The sequence below is a fragment of the Numenius arquata genome, chromosome 2 (assembly GCF_964106895.1).
Source record: "Numenius arquata chromosome 2, bNumArq3.hap1.1, whole genome shotgun sequence".
NCBI classification, from domain to species: Eukaryota; Metazoa; Chordata; class Aves; order Charadriiformes; family Scolopacidae; genus Numenius; species Numenius arquata.
Genome location: NC_133577.1, coordinates 44,086,504 through 44,106,214, shown reverse-complemented (window position 1 = coordinate 44,106,214; position 19,711 = coordinate 44,086,504). Strand labels below are relative to the sequence as shown.

Sequence of the window (19,711 nt, the reverse complement as noted above, 5' to 3'; positions counted from 1 at the left end):
GAAAGAAGTCCCAAATACTTTACAGAAGCAACTTCTTTTGAAGCATTTAAAATCCTTCTGAAAGATGGACGTGCTAATTGCAATATATTTTGTTTCTTAGATCCAGCAAGGCACCAGTATTTTGGGAATGGACTTTTAGTAATGCCAGTTAAATAAAAACAATTTTTCTGAACAAAACTCTCTCCAGTGCCAACATGTACCATTCTTTGCGCCAGCTTCATAAAAACTAGTGGCATTGTTCACCATTAAGAGAAAGTAATTTTCCAAAATGCTATCCATTCATTAACTTTAAGAAATCCAATTTGGTTTTAGTTCTTGATGAACCAGTAGGCACAATAAATTTTCTCCTTTTAAGTTTTGTAGTGTCTATTATGAACTGAAGGTTATTCCAACTTCACATTCTTCACAAAGCTCTACTTAGAAGATAATATTGTAAGTTCATCAAAATAGAAAAAGGAGCTTCTGAGGTGCTCCTGAACTATTTGAAATATTTTTACTGGTTTGGATGTAAGCTAATCAAGTACTTGAATATCATCAGTCTTTATATCTAACAAATTGAAGAAAAGAATTGAAGAAAACAAGGTAGTTTGTTTAGGTGTTTATATAAATATTGTACCTGGTATCCTAGTATTGGTGTAATTTTTAAAATATAACTTGACAGAGTTGAATATGTGTAGAGATGAATTTTTTTTGGTTAAAATTTCTTTCTTGAAAATTTCATGAGAATAAATGCACATAAAGAAGTGCTGATATTTCAGATACTCTGTACAACATCACATATTTGGCCATAGCAGGCCTTTTGTTTCACTCACAGAATCAAATTGTAACTGTACAAACTACAGTTACCACAATGGTACAAACCACAATAACAGACGTTGTTTAAAATGGATCCAAATGGATGCATTAGGTGAATGTCTTCTGTGTCTCAAACACAGTAGGCACCATTTTGCATCTTTAGAGGTTTAACTAAATCTGAATCTGAGGGCATTAGCCTGTGTTGAGTATCTAAATACTTAAAATTTTATTCTTCTGCCTACCTTGCTTGATTTTAATCTGTTGTTAAAGTAAGTTTAAAAGATTAAAAAAAAAAAGATGGTTTTGTTATTTCTCTATGTGCTTTCTCACTTCTTGTCTAAACCAAATATTTTTAATATTTAAATGGGGGAAACCACATAGAACAAAACATAAACATAGAGAGTATAATAGTGTTCTTGTAAGGGAAATAAATAGTATTTTCTCTTTTTTTTAAATTTATTTTTTATTTCAGTGTGATCGCTGCTTGCCATTGTACAACGACAAGCCTTTTCGTCCAGGTGACCAAGTTCACGCCTATAATTGCAAACCTTGTCAATGTTACAGCCATGCAGTAAGCTGCCACTATGACTTAGCAATGGACCCTTTTCCTCAGGAACACTACAGAGGCGGTGGTGGAGTGTGTGATGACTGTCAACACAACACAGCTGGTAAGTCATGCGAAAGAGAATGGACTTTTTGTTTTACAGTCACTTTTTGACTATGTGTTGTGTCAGCTGAAATTAGTAATGCTCAGTGTCTGACATTCCAATAAATTCTCATGTATATGTATTTTTAAACTCTCCAGATAATGCAGTAATTAAAATTGTGTCAATACTTAAGCTCCAGGAAAATACTGCTAAAGTTTGATCCAATCTTGTATAAAATCTGCTGTGCAAAACACATTCTAATAAATAAATAGAATGTATAGTTTCAAAGCTGTTTCCATTACATGTGCTAGAGCTTTTAAATCCAGAATATCATTTTTCTAATTGAACCAGTTTAACAGATAACATATTAAAAATGTTGTCAAATTTTGCTCTAATGTCAGTTTCTTACTTATTGAGTAAATGTTTCTATTCTGTCTAAGTAGTATATTTGAATACTCTGTTTTAACAGTTCTCTTCTATTTCAGTTGTTCTTGGCTTTGTCTAGTAAAGGGAAAAAAGAAAAGTTTCAGGTTCAACGATAATTTTTCCAAAAAATGTATAGGCATTTGCATGGCACAGCTTTTATATAAGTGTGGTATTATATAACAGATGGAAGTTTAATGGAGTAAAACATAGTTTGTAACAGGTTCATTGTTTCATATGCTCTGGATCACTAAATTGGCAGGTAGAGATGAAAGGTGCATTAAAATGGACGTCCTGAAAATTATAGAATTCTCTCAAAGGAATAGAGTCTTTAATTTTGAATTATACAGCTAATTTTAATGAATTGGAAGCCATAATGCATAACCTTTCTTTCATGCAGGAAGGAACTGTGAGCTGTGCAAGGATTTCCATTACAGACAAGCAGGTGCAGATCTTTCAGCCATCGATGTTTGCAAACCCTGTGACTGTTATGCAACAGGCACCAAAAATAAGAGCCTCCTGTGTGATAATGTAAGTAGCCTCAATAGAGAAAAATGACAGAACATTTTAATCAGCTGGCTAGACAGCAGTCAGATTTTGCAGTGTGTTTAGATGGTAACTACTTCATAAAAAATGCCTAAGTTCAGCCTTTTCAAAATGATAATTGACTTACATCAGAGACTGAAAGCCGAGCAAACACAGAAAGCAATTTGAGAAGTGCTGTTGAAGAGTTCTTCATCTAGATCAGCAACAGACATAAAAGACGCTGTACGGATTTTCAGAAGTGAATAGTAGTTTTTTTGGATACTAACAGTTACTTTGTGCACTCAGTAATGTTAAAACATTCAGGTTTTGAGTGTTTTTGAAGGTCTTAAAAATTACTAACACATTTAGAAAATTCAGGAAATAAACTGAGCTTGAAATTGAACTAAAAGGAAGTTAGTTTTCCCTGTAATAAGATGAGGCTAGATCTCCCATTTAATTCATAAAGTCCACTAAGAAAAAAAAAAAAAAAATCTACAAAGTGATGCTGAAAAGAGAAGGACCATCCCCTATGCTTTTTAAGCCTATGGACCTCATTGACATGCAAGACGTATAGTCTGATAATAAATCTATCTGCCACTTTCAAAACATGCATATTGAAAAAAAGCAGGAAAAGTGACCGAAATCTTGAACGTATATTAAAAATGTATTGTGGTTCATGTTCTATTTGCATATATCCTGTCCATTGCCAAGATCCAAATTTTGTTAGGAATAGGGAAGAAATAGCTTCTTTGTCTAAAATGTATTTTAAAAGAATTTGAAAGGTAGAACTGTTTTTTCAAGGAATTGAGATAGACTTCAGCTTGTTGCCACATTTCGTGTCTCTTCTTTTTTCCAAACTTCTTTCATAAAACAATCTCTAGCATTTCTCATATGATGTCTCTTGTTATTGCATTTTCTTTAACAGTAAACTCTTGTGGATCCTGTCGTATTTTCTTCCTTAGTTCTATAGTGCTACAAATACATGCTCAGTTTGACTCGATGCACAGGACTTGTGCATCAGTGTGTATGCTGAGTGATAAGCAAATTTAGCACAATGTAATTTTAAAAATAATCCCCTGTAGTACAAATAAAAATTAATTTATAATTTTCTGTCTTCTGAAGATGATAAATGAAAAAAAAAACTTGAAAAACACAGTTATTGCGTTAGGACTATTTTTTAAGCTATAGGGAAAATGAAAGCAAATGCTGATTTGCGTGTCCATTGTTTGTGGTGAAATGTTAACCTAAATGAACGTCAACTGTGATTAATAATCAGAGGAAGACTAGTTTACAAGAATCACTGCTTTATAGTGAAATATACAAGAATGTTTATGAAGCTTGACTATAAAAGTATGAACAGGGAGATAAAATGGGAAAAATGGGGGAGACTATTGCTCAATAAAGCATCAATTGACTGCTGCAGTAGAAGCAGAGCAGAGAGAAATGATTAAGAGGCATTAAAGAATAGATTAGTAAGGCTGGGGACTAAAGGCTGAAATGATTTACATGAAATAGGAAGGCATCATTGAAGGAAGTGTTTCCAAATTTGACCTGTGGAAGATGGAATCATAAGGAATAAGGACCCTACTCATGAAAATTAATTGTCACTTCACAATGATAATTTTCAAGAAAATATGCCAAAAATGGGGCGGAATACACTTTTACTGCATAACTTAAAATTTTCTGCAGTTCATCAAGATTTTTTTTTCTTTCCGCAAAGTGCCAGTTCTGTCACTAAGTTCCAAGAGATGCGGAGTTCCAAAATTAATGCATTGAATCACAAATTAATCAACTGAATAACACAGTATATTTACTCATCAAATGAGTATTATTAATGTAGACAGTTTACAGGATGGGTAGAAGAGTTTACTGTAACACAGTTACTCCCATCTCAGTTCTTTGGACTGATCATGAAAACTTTATGCCTATGTTTTGTTCACCTATTTCACTCTACCCTTGGTGAGAAATACATGTAGGTGTGTAGCATTTGTCACTTCCATAGGTTCTCAGTTCTCATACATCTGTAGATCATGCCCACTTACAGATCAGCGTGTAACTTCATTTGTATTTTAAAGTGTGAACTAACATATTAAAAATGTTAAAATTATAACTTTGTGGCTTATAGTAATGAGTGGGATTTTGGACGAGTGGTCTAGTGGTGCATCCACGAGCAGTTCAGTAGACATTTTTTGTAGAGAGAGGTCTTCCATTCAGACTGGTGGGTACAAGAGAGAGAATTGCTACAACCTAATAAAATTTTTCCACTTCTGTGCTGGTTATTGCCGTCTAATCAGTGTAGAAAAGATACGTGTTGGTCACATCCTCTTTGTGAATATTTGTCAGAAAGTATTTCAAATAATCAGAAAGTCCAGATCAATTGTTTGAGGTGCCCGAGTCTTATGAGAGTAAAAGAAGAACTGGCTGCTGCCTTCCCTTCTTCCTAACCATTCACACATGAGAAAATTCTGCCAGAATATTGCTGATGTGATCGTTATTGCTCTGCATGGAAAGCTGGAGATTAATTTCTTCTGGCCCTTATACCACAATCCTTTACTCATTCTCCTGTGCATCTTTTTACCCAGACTGCTCTACAAATGCTTACATATTCAATCAGGCACAGCAGTTTGTAGTCCTTTCATGATTCTATTATAATATGCCATATATAATGGGGGGGCGGGAGGAGCACTCTTTTCCAGGGCATTTGTTTCTAGGCGAAGCTGAAAGTGCTGCTATTGCTTTTACCTAGTCTTTGGAAGTGCTGTCCTGGTCTCAGTGAATATGAGCATCTTTCTTTACTGAGCTTTTGCTGATTTTTAAAAATTTACTCTTAACATGCAAATAAATATGTATTGTATACTTCTTGGTGCAAAGAAGCTGTACTCGACTGCAGAGGATGTTGTTTGGAGTTGCAAAGACTTAATTGCATTCTGTCAAGGTGGCAGCTGTATTGCCTCGTGTTGCAAGAAAACTTTTTAAGGCATGAAGATGAACAAAATGTTAGTTACTGTTTTCTCTGGAGACTCAAATGAAAACAAAGATTCCAGTGCTACCAAGTAAGCTTTTGAATAGGCTTCGGATTTTACCTTTCTGTATACTCCCTAAATATTGCTTTTTTTTGAACTTCTTAATTTTTTCCCTCGGAGTTTTGAATGTTTGATTTTAATTTTTTTTATGCATAATGGAAAAGCTAGCTAATAGCTGTGTGTACATGAGTATTATAAACCAAAGTAGCATTTTTATTTCTGAGTTGATAAATTCTTTGTTCTAAAATTAGAATGAGCATTCCTCTGTTCTCATTTTTCCACTTATGCAGTTTTCAACCCATCTATCGTGATTGACAATAAATAAATAAATAAATGGAATGTGTGTTACAAGGGAAAGAACATAGGTAAAGCGGTTAATTAAGGGAATTTCAGTCAACAGATATATCAAATAGAGTAAGGAATATAAAAGATGCAAACATGAATGAAAATGAAATGAAATGCTCAGGTGCATCAAAAAATCAAGTTATAAAACAGTGTGTTCTGAATCCTGGATTTCCCTTCAGTGAAGTCCTTTAATCTTATCACTAAAATGAAGGAAAATTAGCTTTTTATGTTAAATCATGGTTTCACTTCTGATGGGTTTTGTACCATGGAAATGCTAGTTTTCTGTGATGGTTTATCGAGTTATTTTGGGGATTTGGTCTACTCTTGCCCTTTGCAGTGTCATGGGCAAAGGGTAAACGCTTCATTTTACATTTTGAGCAGAAGTAGTAGAAATCTACTGACTTCTGAAAGTCATCATATGCGATGACAAGAAGAGATAGCAGGGGAGTGAAAAGGAACGTCATTATTGCTGCTTACTCAATTTTTAGTTCCCAAAGCTGACATACCGAGAATACTCTCAGGTATTTGGTAGTCAGAACGTTAACCTATGGGTGTGAGCCAGCACATCTTACAGTTCTCATTTCCTCAACTGAAGAAAAGGTAAAGAAAAGTCCTCAACCCTCTTGCTCTTCCCTCCCACTTCCTGAGATTGCAGTCAACTGGATGATGGGGTCCTTGCCAGATTTGCATGAAGTAAGATGGTAGTGAGAAGTGTACGATTAGCGTTTGTATCAAAAAGGGCAGAACATTATGATCGGTACCAATTGGTTGCAAAGACAGCAACAGTGGGATGAACAGACAGAATTTCATGCAGGAAGTAAATACAACCATGGATCTTAAAATGTGAGTTTTAGGGCATTGCCAGTGGGTCAAGAGAGGGTGCTTCTGTCCTGGTAGAGAGTCAATAATTGAAATTAGTCATGACTCAGCTAATCGCAAAAGGGAATTTTTTTTGTCATGTGTTTTGTTCTACAAAACCAGAAGTTAACTTTTGTAAAAGAAACTTAGGAAGTGTCAACTTTAGTTTTGTGATTAGTAACATCAAGCCACAACTCGTATTTATTCTTCAGAATTGGAGAGACTTTCTGATTACGTTTCTGGCAATATGTTTCTTCTATTACAGACACTGAAGAATAGGTATTTGAAATTCTAGGGATATCCTAGGAGAAGAAGATGGTTTAAACTTTCAGAAGGGCTTAGGCCAGTTATGTTTTCCAGCAAATTCTGTTTTATACTTTATGAATACATATGGTCAACAAGATTTTAAGTAGTCAGAAAATACACATATTGACATGTACATGTTGATTATCCACTAGATGAGGGCTATAGCTAAATATTTAACTGTACCCCAAGGAATAATTAAGACAATTCTTTGGAATATGTCACCCTTTGTCCTGGGTACTTAAATATCTTCTTAATTCCTCATATCAGTTTGGTAACTGGACATTGTGCGGGTTCCTGAACAGGCTTCTCTTTCATTTTGTGATTCTAGATGTGATGCATTAGATCAGTGTCTATCAATTAAAGAGTGGTATCAATGCAGTCTAAAGGAGTATGAACTGCTAGGTATATCTAAAATTCACAAATCTCAAGTAATCTGCTTCCTGATTAAGGACAATGATGTAGCTGTGATTTGTGCAGGAGGAAATTGCTTGCATACTTTTTATAACTATTTACATTCAAAGATACGGGACTACTGTGTATTTCATACGTAAATTATAAATGACACGAGGGATATATGCTAACTCAGCATCAGTGATTTTCTGTATCAAATAACAATTGTAATTATGAGGTCCCAAGGTACACCACCACTTGATAGTAATGCTCAGCTAGACTCATTTTCATAGTGAACAGTCTAGACAGATATTTTCCATAAGTGATTTAGTACCAAGATGGTTATGTTAATAGACAGGCTGTTTCTGTCTGCTTACTGTTTGGGTCAGAACCAGGCCTGTCAGACATAAGGGACAGGAGAACAGATTGCTTTCTGCTCTTCTGTGATGAGTATAATTAAAATCTATTTCTTCAAATGACAGATAGCATTGGATCAGGAGGAGGAGAGGAAGGTTCAGTAATATCTCCAGTGCACAACTGGTGAAATCCTGGTTAATAAAAATCTTTAAATATGAATTGCTACCAGTATTCTCAATGATACCATTGTTTCCAGAGTAAAATAGATTTACAGAAATAATAATAGTAATAACAACAACCACCATTTTGCTTCATAATTCACTTAGAATTCACTTCATAATTCACTTGTAGTTATGGAAATGGTTTGTTTTACCCATTTTGATGTAGAGTTTGGTATTATAACCTGTAGTACACCTATTTCTACAGCATTATAAACATTTGTCAGCTTGTACAACTTCTTTGTAACAATATCCATTGTCAGGCATTTCGCAGTGCTTCTGGATTATTTTGGTGCTTCTCTGTATATACAGAGAAATTAAAGACGATATTTTTCTTGTTTCTAAGCTGAATTTTCCCCAAATTAAGCCCAATTATTAGTTTCTTTCCTAAATTCATTCAGTAACCAATTTTCATATCAACCTGAGTGTGCATATGTACCTTAATTTTGCTTTTCTCTTAGCTAGAATTCCACTTCTTTAAAACTATTTTTTTTATTGCTTTTTACTGTACTTTTTCTAATTTGTATCTTGTACGCTTCAACTGTTCGAGCTGAAGTCTTACCTTTCCTTCTCATGTCTTAAATATGAGACTCCTTTTTAGTCCATTGCAGAATGACATTTACCTTTTCTGGAGTGGTATCATATTGCTTGTATTTAATTTGTGGTGGCCCAGTATCACTTCCAGGTTATATTCTGTGTTATTGTTTCTTCACATTTTTTATTTCGTATTTGATATCTCTTTGCTATGTGTTGTGTTTTGAAATTCTGCATTTACTTCACCATTACTCATTTTAGAAAATTTGCATAAAGAGTGTAAGCGATGTTGAAAATCAACCCATTGAGGGTGATCCCAGCACAGCAGTGCCCACCCCAAACAGGGCACAGTCCTGCAGCATCAAAACGTGGCCAAGTATTTTTCTCTAAAATTCTGCACAGTTACTTGAAGTGTAAACTCTATATGAAGAATAAAACCTATGTAATATGGGGTGCATTACAGTGGCATATTTTCCCTAGCTGATATTCATATCTCTTATAATGCTATGTTTACTATAGAAGACAGGGAAAAAATGGACTTGTATTATTGAATTTGTTACTCTGTATTTCGGAGGCTAAATTTCAATAGATATATTTCATCTTGATATCTTATATTGACAGAAAATGGCTGAAGAAGCAGAATGGAAAGGTTTGTAGTCACATACAGCTAAGGCAAAAAAAATAGTCATTTTTGAATACAATCATAGTCTCCTTTTTGTCTTGTATATAGAATGTCTTTTTTCTGCTTGACTTTTTATTTCCACAAGACCTTGAGATCGGTGTTATGGAAGAAGGTCAGTAATGGATTATTTACAGTTCCTCTAATCTGGTACATAGAAACCTATTTTCAGATCTACTAAGTAGCAATCTGATAAGCCTCCCTCTCTGACAAAAACTTTAGTTTCCTATACCTTCCTCTAACTGCCACGGAAGACCTTTACTCTTTTTAGAACCAGGAAACCAGTTGCCACTTGTATTGATTACAGATGGAAAACTCTTTTCTATATGACAGCAAGGTAGGAGGAAATTTATATAGGGACATCTGCAGATGGTTTCATTGGTTGATTCCTGGAGAAAATTTGAATTGTGTTCTTCAGTTGGCTAGATACTTCTCCCTCATTGTGAAGAGTTACATTTATTCTTCTGGCATAATTTTTTACCCTATTAAGAGAAAGTTGGGGATATCCATTTTCTGCAACTGAATGGGATGGAAATTATTTCTTCTTGTCATAGCTTGACACTTAAAATTATGCTGAAGATACTGATGCTCTTTCCTTCTTTTAGCATGCAGTAATCTACACGTTTCAGTTGCTGCATCAGGAAATGGCTGCCATCTGCTCACAGTCAGGCTTGGGTTTCCATGTATTTGATAAGAATAGCCAGACTGGATGAAATGAGACTTTCATGTAGCACAGTATCCTCTCTGAAAGCTACCAGAACCTGGTGTTAACAAGCATGATCCTTCCGTGATATACTCTTCTAGATTGCAGTTATTTAAGGGTTTGGGTCTACCTTAGACAAACTCAGAGGTTTCATCTGAACTGTCATGTTTGGTGTCTGCATACAGAATTAATCTAACTCATTTTTTAATGTACTTCAAAAAAAAAAAAAGTGTGTTTTTTCTATACACTTAAAGTGTATAGGAAAAGTACCTTTTCATTCTTTTAAGATTGCTTTCCGATAATTTTCTGGGTGTTCTTTCCTTCTTATAGTGTGAGAAATAATGAATATTCATTCTGTAAGCCATTCATTGTTTTATAGACATGTATTCCCTTCATCTTATTCATCTCTTTCCAGACTTTTTTTGTCTCTTCATTTATACCGTTGCTTTATCTACTCACCCTGCAACATCTTTTATTTTAGTGAGGGAAACCAGATATACAGATTGTGCAAAATGTTGATACACAATGGATTTTTATGACAGAATGACATTTTCTGTATAATTTTCAGTTCCTTTTCTAATAATTCCAGTATTCCTATTGCCTTTTTAACTGCCTCAGAGCTTTCAAATGATTTTTAGGGGGAATGGAGCAGCTTTAACAGTTCCTTTCTTGAGTGATAATAGCTAATTTTTGACTCATCACTATCTGCCTATAGTCAGTAGTGGTTTTCTCCAGGTGTTAAGTTTGTATTTCTTCATGTAGAATTTCACTGGATTTCACTGAATTTTTAGAGTTGGAAGGGACCATAAAGATCATCTAGTCCAACTCCCCTGCCGAAGCAGGATTGCCCAGAGCATGTCAGAGCATGTTACTCAGGACTGCATCCAGGCGGGTCTTGAAAATCTCCAAAGAAGGGGACTCTACAACCTCCCTGGGCAGCCTGTTCCAGTGCTCTGTCACCCTCACTGTAAAGAAGTTTCTTCTCATATTTGAGTGGAACCTCCTATGTTCCAGCTTGTGCCGGTTGCCCCTCGTCCTCTCACTGGCAACCACTGAAAAGAGTCTGGCTCCCTCCTCCTTCAACCCACCCTTCAGATACTTATAAGCATTGATAAGGTCTCCCCTCAGCCTTCTCTTCTCCAGGTTAAAGAGTCCCAGCTCTCTCAGCCTTTCTTCATAAGGGAGATGCTCCAATCCTTGAATCATCCTCGTTGCCCTTCGCTGGACTCTTTCCAGTAGTTCCCTATCCCTCTTGAATTGGGGAGCCCAGAACTGGATGCAATACTCCAGTTGTGGCCTCACCAGTGCAGAGTAGAGGGGGAGAATGACTTCCCTTGACCTACTAGCCACACTCTTCCCTATGCAGCCCAGGATGCCATTGGCCTTCCCGGCCACAAGAGCACACTGCTTGCTCATTGTCATTTTGCTGTCTACCAGGACCCCCAGATCTTTCTCTTCAGAACTTGACTCCAGCAGGTCCACACTTAACCTGTATTGGTGCCTGACATTCATTAATTTGACTTTTCGATCATCCATTTGGTTCAGTATATGTGATATTTCCAGATATTACTGACTTAAAGAAATGCAGTGGAATCATGAAGAACGATTTTCTTTGGCAAAAAAAACCTACCAGTTTTTTTACCAGTCTTTTCCAATATATCAAATTCAAGTTTTCATTTCTGTTAATTCTCTCTGTACAGAAAAAAGCTTCTAGTCTGTAGATCTCAGAAACTTCCTTACAGCCTGTTAAGGAGATTGATGTAACTTTTGTAATTTTATTCCTCTTTTACTGAGGTTGACTTAAGCAATTAATAACTCAGTAATTTTATATTTCAGTTCATCTAGAACTCTTGACTTGTGTGTAGTCACTTTTCAACAGATGAGATTTTGCTAGGATCTTTTCCTTCTGACATTTTGGTTTGAAACCACTCTTGAAAATCATTCCTAATACAAAATGGTAACACTTCTTTCAGTGTGAAATTCTTTCTTTGCGATCTCTGTTGTGGTTCTCTCTTTCCTGAATGCTGCACAGAATCATAGAAGCATTAGTTGGCCATCTGCTCCAGCTCAATGCAGGATTGTTGTCGGCACTGGATCCAGTCAGTCGTGATCTCGTCTGGTTGAGTCTTGATACCTCTGGGGACGGAGATTCCACATTCCCTCTGGGCAACCTGTTACTGATGCACTTCCCTCTTAGTGAAAAGTTCTGATGTCCAATCTGAATCTGCTAATCATACCACTTAATTATTTATTGTCCTCGCTGATTCTCTGGTGGTCTTCCTTTGTTTCTGACATTTGAAAAATATTTTTTTTTCCTTCATGCCTTAAGTATGTTGCTTGTGAAAAGCCGATTTTTGTATTGCCTTATTCTGGTTTTAAAATTTGGTGGTGGATATCCTCTCTTATTTAACTTCCTTATTGTGATCTGATTTCCACTTTTTAAAGATGCTTTTTTGCATGTAATGCTTTCCTTCATGTGATAGCTCTTGGAGTAACTTTAAAGTCTTTTGGGCATGAGTTATATGTTTGTTGAGTGCTAATGAGGTATCTGTATATAATACTTGCTATTTTGTAATCTGAGTATGCTATGGTCACTCAGACAAAATGTTTCTTTCACAGTTACGTATTAAACTAGGTATTTTTCTTCATTTAGGATTAGACTCAGAGTTGCTTTTCACATGTGAGTTCTGTGATGAATGGCTGTGATGCATGACTGAGTCTCTTATAATAAACTAAATATCTAGATCAAATCCAGTCTAAAAGGGAAAAACTTGAAAATCCTTGTTGCTGTGTTTTCTGCTGTGGTCTCTTGACCCTTACTTTTTTGTACTAGCTGCTGTCTTGCCTTTTGTTTATAAAATATTGTTTTCTTGTTTTTTTAATATCTTCATCTTCCTGAAAAATGTGGCTGATATATCAGTAATAGATTTCTATCATGAAAGCATATTGAGGAGGTTTTATTGGACTACAGAATCCTTTTATGAGGAAAGGGATAGGAATACATCCTTCTCACACTTTCATTCATTGTAGATTGGAGTGTGTGATGATAACATTTATTTTAAGTGGAACTTCCAAATAGCTTTGTCTCTAGTGCCTCAGGACTCTCCTGTTTCAGCTTTGCCTGACACATAGGTCTAAGATTAAAAAATACAACTATTAAGAGAAATTTTTGTTCTGGTAGCTGATTAAAAGCAAAGTACACGGAACTATAGCTGTTGATGTTGTAGATTAATAACTACTTTTGAATCGCTTTTTTGTATTTGTAAATATTTGCACTGAAAAAACACACCAACCCAAAGAAAATTACCGATAACACAGAGTTTAATTCCTTACTGCCATCTAAATATTCCCCAGAACACTTGAGTTAGAAAAGTTAGGTTTTGTTCCTTGATTCTGAAACCTTAACCTCTTGCCAATTCATGCCTCCTGTATCTCTCTTTTGCTTTGACTCCCTGTTCTTGTCTATGTTGTGTATTGACTCATCTCTTCCATTCATTTCCCTGTGCCTTTGCCCTTTCCTTCTGGACAGTTTTCCCACCATATGGGAAAGTGATGAATATAGAGATTGGTTTTTTTTCTGCCTTTGAGAGGCTTGAAATTGAGATGGCTTCCCAGGAGCGCTTTAATCTTGCACAAGATGTGAGACGAATATTCCCAAATCATGGCTTAGGCACAACAAAGGATGCCTCAGCTCCTTCAGAATTGCAGTGCTACTCATTTAGGGAGTAGGAGAGGACCGTTATATCGCACCTCTGAAGTGGATCACTTGGATTCCAGCTGAACCAAAAAAAAGAGGGAGAGCTCTTGGGCTCTTGGGTCATGTCCTTCTGTAAAGGAAGAGAAAATTTATCTTGGATGAGTAATCGGGAAGTAAATCTTTCAACTTTGCTTCATTTTTATTTAACTAACATTTTCACTAAAATAAATAAGCATATGGTCTGAACAAAAAAATGCAAAACTTGACCTTTAAAAATGATAAAGTGCTTTGCAGTAACTCTGATTTAAAAAAAAGTACTCTTTGTTTTAATAGAAGTCACCATTTATACAATGCAATTTTGTAATTATTCTTTGCAGTTTTCTCTGTCCAAGTAGTAAATATTGTTACATTGTTTACTCAATTCTTTTTTTTCCTTCTGTTTTGAAAAAATAGGACTTTTAAACTCTATTTTAAAATTGAATAGTTACACTCTGTTTAATATTTCTTTTTTTTCTCTCTCTCAACAAATTAAAAAACTGTGTTACACAGACTTTTATTCTGTTCCATTTAAAGTTTTCTCCTCCCCAACTCATACTCCCATTCTTGTTGCTAATGAGTGTATCATCTAAAAATAGATATGTTCATCATTCTATAATATTTTGTATCTTTCTAGATTGGAGGCCAGTGTAATTGTAAGAGACATGTGTCTGGCAGACAATGCAATCAGTGCCAGGAAGGATTCTACAACCTACAACAGTCAAACCCTGATGGCTGCAGTCCCTGTAACTGTAATACCTCTGGGACAGTCAATGGAGATATTACCTGTCACCAAAATTCAGGCCAGTGCAAGTGCAAAGCAAATGTTATTGGTATGTGTAATGCAATAGTTCGGAGCCATTTTTCTTGTTATCTCTGGAAATAAACCATAGTTGTTTTCTAAATGAAAAGTATAGTAAACTTCTTTGCTGAAGGCAGATTATAAAAATGAATGAAATTAACTGTTGAAAAATTATTAATTTAATAATTCTATCAAACTACAGCTTGAAGCTTAGTTTAATCAACCCTTTAGAAGTTTCTTTACGGCATAGCTACATTAGCTTACACAGCTCCATACTAATAAGTCACAGAAATAATGTAATTTGCTTTCTGCATAGATGTTTCTTTTAGGAAATTAACGCTTTTTCAAAATGTTTTATACTTAATGAGTTCTAAGCAAATCGTTTCCATGCTAGTTTTCTTAATAGACCAAAATAAATGGATTTTTTTCTCAAAATATTCTGTGCTACAGGGTCCTTTGTGATAAATCTATCCATTTTTTCTATTATATTTCTTTGAACTGTTCCTATGAAATGCAAAGTAAGTCAACATAATTCCACAGATCATGTACATAGCTAGGGTTAGTTATCAAGGGCCACATAATTTTAATTTTGTAATTCAATGCCAAGCTGATTATAATAAACTGCTACCTTCTGTGTTATTTATCATTTTTTTACAAGACGTGCTTTTTTGTTTGTTACTCCCACAGGTATTTTTCAGAAATTAGGTTTGATTATAGCAATTTATTACTTCCAGCATATTTGAGGGGAGCCACAGCCACATAAGGACAAAATTTATCAAGTGCCCAAAATACACAGTATATATAATACACTTTGAAATGTTGATGTATGGCAATATTATGCAAGGAGAATTTCCTGATAAAGTGAGCCTTGCATGGTAACTGTACATGTGTCAGACTATACATATGTCTCAAAAAAGAGAGATCATTTTCTGCTTTGTTATTAACACAATTAGTAATCTTTTTTTCTTTAGCTAACCATGGTTGTGTGTTGTATTAATGATGTTAATTTAGAAGTCTCACTGACTTGTGAATATTGACTTATCTGTAATATTGTGAGTCTTTGTTTCTTCTTCTAATTTCCAAAAGCAAATACAAAATAACAACAAAAAATGAAAATAACTCTAAACAGACATAAGCCTGAACTGTTTCTGTCCTCTTCCCTGTGGAATGCCGAGTACCTGTGTTTTCCATATGATAAAAGCGGTGCTAAGAGTAAAATATAACCTCTGTGCATCTTAAAACCGCTCTCTACATTCCATAAAAAGGACTTCAGAGCATTCTTAATTATATATTCTTTGCCTACATTTCACGTTTGCATCTGTAAAAACCTTAATTCAGTGGGAGTTTGGTATACAAGAAATGCACAGTCTGGTTCTCACGTCTTTGATGAAAACAAGAAGAATTATTTTTATTTCCACTATATTTTTATTTCCAAGTAGTAATACAAAAAAGTGTGTAAATCTATGCTTTCTGCAAATTTCTCTGTAACTATGGTGGGGGGGCTGTAGTTATGCAAGTGTCTGTTTGCAGGATAAAGACCTAGTTCTTTCCAGACTGGATTCTCATTTTTTTTGTTTTCCGAACGAATTGTAAATAAGCTTCTATATATTGGAACATGTACAGCAAACTTTAACAGGGAGCTTTCCTCTTTGGATTTCTCAATTGGTTTTTAGAGCAATCTGTCTATTGCCATTTTATCTATTTAAACAAGCACGATAACAGAAAAATGCAACTATGGACTGCAGTGTTATGAAACATGAACTGTTAGAGTTAACACAACTGTTAAATCTTACTAATGATTCTATCACCAGTAAAATACATTAGCACCAATAATTTTATTAAAGTAGGTCATTCATCTAGAATAAAAAGGTAGAAGAATGTGAATTAAATGCCAAGCGTGCTAACTCCCCTGTACTTGTTAACATTGAATGTGATGCCCTGTAGGCCTTCCTCAGTATCGTTAGGAATAGATTACCTGTCAGGAATATGTATGGCGTATTCAAATAAGCACTGCGCATATTTTTAAAACTGATATGATATGAATCCATGTAGACCAATTTTAATAGTTCAAAATGAGTCATAATTCTTGTTAACAATACAGTTATTTTTAAAATTTGCAGCAATAGTGGTCCTTTTTTATTTTCCTTATTGAAATTAAATGATATGCCTTAGGTGAGTCATTCATCACTGTTAAAGGAACTTGCCTTCTGTTGGACTTTTTGAGTTTTTATCCATATGTATAATGCATTTCCTACCATTTTTAGTTTTATTTTTCTACATGTAAGTTGCTACATGTATTTTTATATAGGTTTGTATTTTTTTAAATTATGACAATATTTTTGCCAGAACACTGTATTTATATTTTTCTGTATGCAACAATTAAGGGATGGCTTCATGGTGAATGATTTTCCCATTGCAAGGGAAAATACCTAACTGTGAATTTGCATTTTTCATATAATAATCTAGTTTGCTTTCTTGTAATGTACATTTTATGAACTAAAATACAAATGCCATCCCTTGGGGCAGGGATAAAGCGAGTGATGACTTTGAAAACAAAGCTAATAAAACTGCAGGATGAAGTATGAAGAAAACAGTTTAGATTTTAATGTACTGCAGGAGTTAACTAAATCATATATTTAGATAAAAATATTTCATTTTGGATTGTGGGAAACATTTTCTAGCTTTCAGTAAGGGCTAACACCAACATAAATGTAATCAATGTTAAAACTGAAGTACAGTGTTAAGTCATTCATCGTAATTAGTCTAACTTGTGTTGTCCAAGAGTATACTTAATATTTTTAATATAATATAGAAATCTGATATCAGAACAGATTGAGAACCCAGTGCAATTCACTATATATTGCATTTCTACAATACAGGATGAAGAGTTCATGTAAGCATTGATTGTGCAACAGGTGCTGTTCTGGGGGACAAAGAGATTAATTCTGGTTTGTCTTAGAGATGTTACAAAGAATCTCTTGCAGAAGTATCTTAAATTGTGTTGAAAAGGCAGCAGAAATGCATCACTTCTGAAACAAATTGGAAAAGTAAACAGATTTTGGGGATGACACTGTTATTCCATTGCTTTGTGCAGCCCTGTCATTCCTGTTAATTATGCTGGTGAAGAGTATTAGTCCTTCCCTTTCTCTTTTTTTTTTTTTCAAGTACAGTATACTTTTTTTTTTTTTTCCCCAAATTGAAATCAATAGCTTTTCAGCTTTTTTATTATTAATACCTTTTCTCTTTTCAGGTCTTAGGTGTGATAGTTGCAATTTTGGATTTAAAGCTCTCAGATATTCTAATGAAGATGGATGTGAGCCTTGTTGGTGCAACAGCCACGGCTCAGTGAACCAATTCTGCAACCCTCTCTCCGGGCAGTGCAATTGTAAAGAACAAGTGAAAGGACTTCACTGCGACACCTGCATGGACAACTTTTACGGGCTGGATGTAACTGGTTGTAAGGCTTGTGAATGTAACGTTGCAGGGTCGTTTTCTGGAACTGTGTGCAATGCGAAGACAGGGCAATGTGCTTGTAAACCAAATATTGGAGGAAGACAATGCGATGAATGCCTAGATGGCTACTACAAAGTACAGGAAAATCATTCCTTTTTTTGTCTGCCTTGTAACTGTGATAAGGCAGGTACAGTAAATGGCTCCCTGCTTTGTGACAAATCAACAGGACAGTGTCCTTGCAAAGCTGGTGTAACTGGCCTTCAGTGCAGTCAGTGCATGCTTCACACGTACAACCTCAGCATGAGCAACCTCTTCGGCTGCCAGCATTGTGACTGTGACGCGCTGGGCACATTGGCAGGAACAGTTTGTGACCACGTTTCCGGACAGTGTGTCTGTTTGCCTCCGCGTCAGGGGAGAAGGTGTAATGAGTGTAAACCAGGTAAGGAAATTGGAAGACAATCTATTTGATGTAGTAAATTTTGCTTTGTTGGATATCATCATAGTTCCTACAGTTTTTAATATGTGTTTAGACAGCTTCACGTCTGACATGTCTCTGACTTACGTTATTTTGCATTTTTTTGCAAGTTTTTTTGCATTTCTTCATAACTGTGTGAGTGAGAAAGAAGTATTAACGTCCTGATCACCATCAAATATTTATTCTGTTACCAGACATTGTATAATTTGTGTCATTACTGCAGTTGTAACATGTCCAAAATAAGGTTAGGCCTATTTCTTCTAGATATTGAGAAAATACACAAATTGTCATGGCCCGTTGACTGAATAAAAGGTAAACTAGCATAGTTTGATGAACAACAGCTATCCTTGTAATGGTTACAACTTAGGGGGGGGAAAAAAGAGAGTTTATGGCCTTTGGAAGAAGAGGCAGGCCACTCAGGGAGGCTACAAAGGTGTTGTAAGGCTATGTAGGGAGAAGATTAGAAGAGCCAAAGCCTAGCTAGAACTTAACTTAGCTTTGGATGTTAAGAAAAATAAAAAAAGTTTCTATAAATATATTACTAACAAAAGGAGGACTAAGGAGAATCTCCATCCTTTAACAGGTGAAGGTGGTAACATAGTGACAAAGGATGAGGACAACGCTGAGGTACTTAATGCCTTCTTTGCCTCAGTCTTTAGTAGTAAAGTCAGTTGTTCCCCAAGTACTCAGACCCCTGAGCTAGTAGATAGGGGTGGGGAGCAGAATGAAGCCCCTATAATTCAAAGGGAAATGGTGAGGGATCTGCTCCAACACCTGGACATACACAAGTCTATGGGGCCAGATGGCATCCACCTGAGTGTACCGAGGGATCTGGCAGAAGTGATCACCGAGCCACTTTCCGTCATTTACCAGCAGTCCTGGCAGACCGTGGAGGTTCCAGTTGACGGGCACCTAGCAAATGTGATGCCCGTCCACAAGAAGGGCCAGAAGGATCATCCAGGGAACTACAGGCCTGTCAGTCTGACCTTGGTGCCTAGGAAGGTCATGGAACAGATCATCCTGAGTGCCATTATGTGGCACATGAAGGACAACCAGGCAATCCCAGTCAGCATGGGTTCATGAAAGGCAGGTCCTGCTGATCTCCTTCTATGAAAAAGTGACCCGCTTGGTGGATGAGGGAAAGGCTGTAGATGTTGTTTACCTGGACTTTAGTAAAGCCTTAGATAAGGTTTCCCATGGCATTCTCCTGGAGAAACTGGCTGGTCATGGCTTGGATGGGAGTACTCTTCACTGAGTAGAAACTGGCTGGAGGCCCAGGCCCAGAGAGTGGTGGTGAATGGAACTAAATCCAGTTGGAGGCCAGTCGTGAGTGGTGTTCCCCAGAGCTCGGTACTGGGGCCAGTTCTCTTTAATATCTTTATCAATGATCTGGATGAGGGGATCGAGTGCACCTTCAGTAAGTTTGCAGACAACACCAAGTTAGG

General features: G+C 35.9%; 1 protein-coding gene across 1 annotated transcript in view; it reads left to right on the top strand.

Moving 5' to 3' along the window:
• The window catches only part of USH2A (usherin), a 390,721-nt gene that overhangs the window by 55,665 nt on the left and 315,345 nt on the right, over positions 1-19,711 (top strand). Inside the window, exons 9-12 of the mRNA XM_074166292.1 lie at positions 1,268-1,463; positions 2,266-2,396; positions 14,174-14,369; positions 17,589-18,230. Coding sequence (XP_074022393.1) covers positions 1,268-1,463; positions 2,266-2,396; positions 14,174-14,369; positions 17,589-18,230 — 1,165 coding nt within the window. The remainder of the gene's footprint in view (positions 1-1,267; positions 1,464-2,265; positions 2,397-14,173; positions 14,370-17,588; positions 18,231-19,711) is intronic.